Below are 6129 nucleotides of genomic sequence, written 5' to 3' on the forward strand. Positions count from 1 at the left end.
GTGAGGTGTGTTGGGGGAATCTGTCTCCTCTCAGCATGATGTAAACTAAAAGCACTATTGAAGGAAGGATTTTTTTTTCTGGGTATTTCCCTCTTCTATACCTGTCATAACTATTTTGTGGTCCTGCCTCTGATTTAGTGTCAGAATTTGAGAGAACTCTGCTATCAACAAGGAAGAATAAAAGACCTGATTCTAGACTGTTGGTCCAAGAAGAAGGGGATGACAGTCTCTCTCTTCCCAATAGAATGTATGTAAGTTTCAAGAGAATAGAGTTTTTATTCACTGTCTGGTCAAAATTGAGCCTCCCTCTGACTCAAAGCAAGCAGGTATGATATCAATTTTATCATGAAATAATCTGAAAGTTGGTTCTAGTTGAGGAGGCCAGGAAGTTAGGGGATAAATACAAAGATGGTGAACACAGAATTCTACATTGATTTTTTTTTCTATCTTCCTCCCACTAAGATATAGTTCTATATTTTGCTCACTGCTGTATACTTAACTTTTGAAACAGAGTTAGACCCAGAGTGAAAATTTGATCTGACTAAAAATGTGTGGGGTATTTCCAAATCATGATGAGACAATACAAGTCCTAAGGGTCAGGAGTAGAAAGGTGATTGTGGCTATCTTTCATGTCCCTTTAAAATAACAATTATTTTGTTTAGACTGTTCACTGCTCTGTTTCCAGGTTCTAGGCCAGGGCTGAGCCTCACTCTCTTACTATATGCTAAGAGTCCAATGTCATCATGGAATAATATAATGTTTGGTTTAAGACTTGGGGCCAAGTGAGAGAACAGAGACTAGGAAACAACATTACATATCTAAAATGTATATATAGTTGTATTTTTTGTTGTAATCTAAAGACAAACTGTATAGTTTGTCACTTAGTACATATTCACTCCTCTAACCCTTTAATGAAATTTATCACACTCTTTTTATGTTGTTTTGTAGTGTTTTGTACCCACCTTACATCTTGTTATTTAGCTGAAGGTTACTTGAAAGATAAAAGACCATGTGTTAAATGAAGCTTTTTGTTTTGTCCACTGCTATGTCCCAAACTCTTAAAACAGTTCCAGGACTGGGAGCAGCCCTAATTCTGAGTGTCAGAAAGTAGGATAACTCCAGTATTATCATGGAAAAATATAAGGTTTATTTCTAATCTTGAGGTCAGTGGTGGGTGGTGGATACCTGCCTCACTACAGTCAAGATAAAGTGTCCTTGAGAGGTGAAATTTTGTCTTTTTCAGTCAATTGACAGTGCTGTGGCTAGGGCCAAGCCTGGGTATCAGGAGTGGCAAAAGTACCTAGAACAGAAACTTGCATTCTAAGGTCAGTGTTACTGTTATTTTTGAAGTTGCAATCCATTTCCCAATTGGAAAAAAAAAGAAGATCCCTGCAACAAAAACTAAAAGAAATTTCACATGATTTAAAGTTTACTATTCATATTGAATTTTTTTAAACACAGAAATCAATACTATTATCAACTATGGTATATTTTCAATAAAAATATAAAACATAAGCAATATTCACTCTAAATTCATGATAGTGTCTCTCTTTGCAGAAGAAGGAAACTTTATATTTTGCAAATATGCCAAATGTTGACATCTGCTAATTCTAAGTGAAGGTAAATAGATGTTTCTTATGTCTTTCATACTTTCCATACTATGTTTTCATTTTTCAAAATAAATAAAATGCAAAGAGAATTTAAAACAGTTGGAGATGGTTTTATTACAATGTTTTCAAAATTGAACATATCTAAGATATATGCATATACAACACACAAAGACATAAAGCATCTGAATAATACAAGCAAGAAGCCTGTAATAGAGAAAACTTTAAATTTTGTATTTCACAGAGGAATATACATTCCTTTATAACAGAAAGCTTGAATAAATCAATTACCATTGAAGAGATAAGAAAGTGGATTAAAGATCTACCACTGAAATTGTCACCAGGATTAGATTGTTTTTATAGCTCATTACCAGCTAGTTTTTAAAGAAAAAATAATTCTAAAGCTATTTAAACTATTCCAGGATACAGTAAAATGGTTGAAAACTCATAATTTCATTTTTTAAAGCTAGCACAATTTTAATAACAAAACTTGTAAAATACAATTTCACTTTGAAATGTAAATACAATAATACTAAATAAAATATTAGTTAATAATATCCAGCAATATATCAGATGATTATTACACCATGACCAAGTGGGATTTATTCCAGATACACAAATTTGGTTCAATATCAAATACCTACCACTCTAATTCATTATGCCAACAAATTAAAGGAAAAAAAAATTGTACTATTTTATCAATAGACACTGAAAAGATATTTGATAAACTTCAGGAGCCACTTTTAGTAATAATGTTAAGTAAAACAGGAAGAGATGAAATTCCCTAAACATGTTAATGGTTAATGACTATTTACCAATAACCAACAGCAAATGTCATATTAATAGAGAATACTAAAGACAAATTCATGAAAATTAATAACAAGACAGGCATGTCTGTCATAATCATCATTCAATATTTTTTTTGAGAATCCAGATAATATAATAATGATTAATATAAACATTGTAAGAAATAAAATGATCTTACTTACAGGTGAGATGACTCTATATCTAAAAAGTCCCAAATATTCTATTTTAAAAACCCAGTATAATTCAGAGGATTTTGTAAGATGAAAATAGAAGGAAAATAACTCTACTTTGTATATATTGCCAAAAATACAAATGAGGAGGAAAAGATACATTTCAAAATGTGACAAAAACTGTAAAAATATTTAGAGATAAATTTAATCAGATGTGATGAACCTATATGAAGAACATTACAAAAATACAACCAAAAGATTTTAATGATGTACCAAAATTCTCAAGTATTTACAATTAATATTACTATTAAAATCGTCCTCTAATAGAAATGCAGAAATGTAATACAGTTCTAAGACATCACGCTTTTTTTAAAAGTGGAAAGAATGCTGACAAGTTTCATGTGAAAGAATGAATGCCTAGGATAAATTACATAAAAGAAAAAAAAAAACAACCAGTGACAGGGGACTTGCTTTACCAAAGTCCAAAGTTTATGGTCAAGCCAGTACAATTAAAATAATGTGATACTGGCTCAGAAACTGGAAAGTGGGTGATTTATTTAATAAATGTGATAGCATAACCATGTATACAATGTAAACAAAATGTATAGTTGGACGTCTATTGTATGCCCTACACAAAACTAAATTCCTGATGGATCAAATAGTTATTAGGAAATAATGTAGGTAAATATTTGTATGACTAGGGGTGGGAGCATTCAGCTGAAAAAGACAAGAAACCCAAAAGCTTAAAAAGGGATAGGAATCTATCTAAATTAAAAAACAAACAAACAACAACAAAAAAAATTATACAGTAAAAAAGAGAAAATATCAATAAAGTCAATATTAATGATAGAATGGAGAAAATCATAACACATGTGGGCTACAACTGACTAATAGCACGACATAGGAAATACATTTAGAATTACTATAGATTTATAAGGAAAAGATCAACTATTCAATAGAAAATGAGCAAAAGATAAGAATTAGCAATCACAAAAAAGTCCAAATAGTAAAAAACAAAAACAAAAAACTCATTGAGTTTGTCAATTAAAGAGACAATACTATGTAATTTTTCACCATTCAGGTTTGCAAATACTAAAGTGTGCTGCTGTAGAAGATGCTGGAAAATGATCACTTTCATTTTGGATGGCAATTTTGTAGTATCTCTTAAAATTAAATATACACCTACCTAGCAGTCCCATTTCTGGGAAGCTACTGTATAGAAATAAAAGCATCAGTAGCAGTGCTATGGTGGAAAAAAAAAAAGGAAAATAACTTAAAAGACCATCAAAAATGTAATGGTACATAAATGGTACATTTTGGTACATAGTATGTACTGTGTATGCAGCTATTAGAAAGAAGGAAGACAAGGAGAAATAGAAGGAAAGGGGAAATGAATGATTCATTTAACAAATGTGATGGTACAATCAAGCATTCAATATAAGTACAATGTATAGTTGGACCTCTATCTTATACCATATACAGAAATAAATTTCAGGGGGAGATAGAAAAGAGACAGAGGCATGGGAGAGATAGAGAGATATCTGTAGTTACTGACCAGAGGATATGTCAAGTGAGAAAAGCAATTACAGAGAAATAATGTGGCTTGCTGTTTCTGTAGAAAGGACAACAAATTTCCTTTAGGAAAATGGGGAAAACATGGAAGGATATACATTATGTTCTTAACATTTGTTACCTGGGGAGGAAAAAAAATAAGGTAAGGCAAAGAAATGGAGGAGGGGAAGATACAGTGTGTATACACCATTTATTTTTCTTTATCTAATTTTCCACTGTTAAAATTTTATGAACAGTTTTAAATTTTCTATTAGCATCCTATTTAAAAATTTTATTACAGAACAAAGTAATATAAAAAGTACCAAAGCATACTTGGGACAAAATTGTGGAACTAGTCAATGTAAATTTAGCACACAGTAATTAATAACTTCTTTAATCTCTGACACCAAAATTGTTCTCAAAAGTTCACACATGTATGAACAAAAAAATGTATATTTTACATTTAATAATTCCACAACCTCTGCAATAGTATAACGAATGTTTAGGGTGTTTTCACCAAACCATAGACATAAATGTGAATATCATCATCAAACTTAATGAAGTAGACAGATGGCTTGGCAACAACTTGATGAATGAAAATGCCGGTTCTCTTGGACCCATCATCTTTGGCGTGCTCCACCTGCTTGCCCACAAGGCTGTCGACAACTTCTCCAGGCTCCCGTTCTGCTGTAGGGAAATAGTAGTTGGAATCTGGAATGATGCGCAGGTCACCATCTTTGTAGTCATCCAGCAGTGTGTACATATAAAGGACTGGATCTTTCTCATAGGTGATGTAAAACCAAGTGTCCATCACAGGAGCTCGCGCCAGGACCATGCCCTTCCATTCATCTTTCGTACCGTGCTCACCCTCAAACACATGACCTACTGCCTTGCCAATCAGGGAATCTGCCAGGCGCGAATCAATGCGAGGAGTTGGCACTCTCTCAGGAAGGATCTCTAGTGCTAAAACTCTCTTATCTCGGTGCAGTTCTAGCCCATACACACTATCCTTGCCATCATATTTGATGATGTAGAGAGTGGGCTTCACGGAAACCTGCTCAAGCACGGTGCCCTTCCACTGCTCCACAGGCTCGTTGCCTTCCTTCCAGCCGTGTTGAATGCGGCAGCCAACGATGTTCCTACGAGTGAGGAAAGTGGGCTTGCGCCGCTGCTTCCTGTGGGTGTGCCTTTTCTTCATCAGGTATGCGGACACGCCATCTACGCCCATTGGAGGCACTGTTGGGGGTGACATGGCTAGGGTTTAAGGAGGCTCGGCAACGTTGCCACTTGCTAGATTAAACTCACAAAAAGTCAACGCTATCCAGTATGAGATCTTTTTTTCGTGATGTCCCCAAAAGACAGATCCTGTCCTGTCCGTTCTCCTTCTCCTTTCCCAGAAGGCAAGATTCTCACTAAGGCTTGGCAGAAACGCTCTAACTCTGGGCACTAGAACAGTGGGGGCCTCTTGACAGTTATTCTCTCCCGCTCCAGAGAGGTATCTGCAAGCAGTGGCGGTTGCCGCTGGAGATGGCGGGCTTGCGTGTGTTGCCCGCGCCTTGAGCCCGCCCCGACTCCCAACCCTAAGTCCCCAGAATTGACCACTTAGCTGTTATCGATGGTGCGGCGGATGCGGAACGGCGACGGAGAAGAGGACGGGAAACAGATAAGAGGGATGGCTGCAGCGCCAAGTCACCAGCGGCGGCGGTTCTTTGAGAAGTCCGCGCGGCCTCGGTTTAGCAATGTTTCTCTGCTCGGCCTAACTCTGGCGCCAGGGTTTTTGCCGCTTCGGGAACCCGACCCCTCAGAGCCCGCCAGAGCCTCGGCCTCAGCCCCGCCCCTGCCATTCCGCCTTCCGCTCAGCCAGCAGCAGCAGCAGCTGCAGCAGGGCGGGTTAGTGCGCACACTGCTTTCGTCCACACAGTCTCAGGCTCTCACTCCTTCATTTCCTCACGCGCCCCCCGACTGCTTCCCTCAAACCCAAGCCAGACTGTCTG

At 36.6% G+C, this 6129-nt stretch overlaps 1 protein-coding gene across 1 annotated transcript; it reads right to left on the bottom strand.

Moving 5' to 3' along the window:
- Positions 1-1714: 1714 nt before the first annotated feature.
- Positions 1715-5905, bottom strand: SPIN4 (spindlin family member 4). The gene has a single exon (XM_065915315.1). It carries the CDS (start codon positions 5385-5387, stop codon positions 4638-4640), a length of 750 nt encoding a protein of 249 aa, XP_065771387.1. The 5' UTR covers positions 5388-5905; the 3' UTR covers positions 1715-4637.
- Positions 5906-6129: the final 224 nt, after the last annotated feature.

This window comes from Muntiacus reevesi, chromosome X (genome assembly GCF_963930625.1).
Source record: "Muntiacus reevesi chromosome X, mMunRee1.1, whole genome shotgun sequence".
Lineage (NCBI taxonomy): Eukaryota > Metazoa > Chordata > Mammalia > Artiodactyla > Cervidae > Muntiacus > Muntiacus reevesi.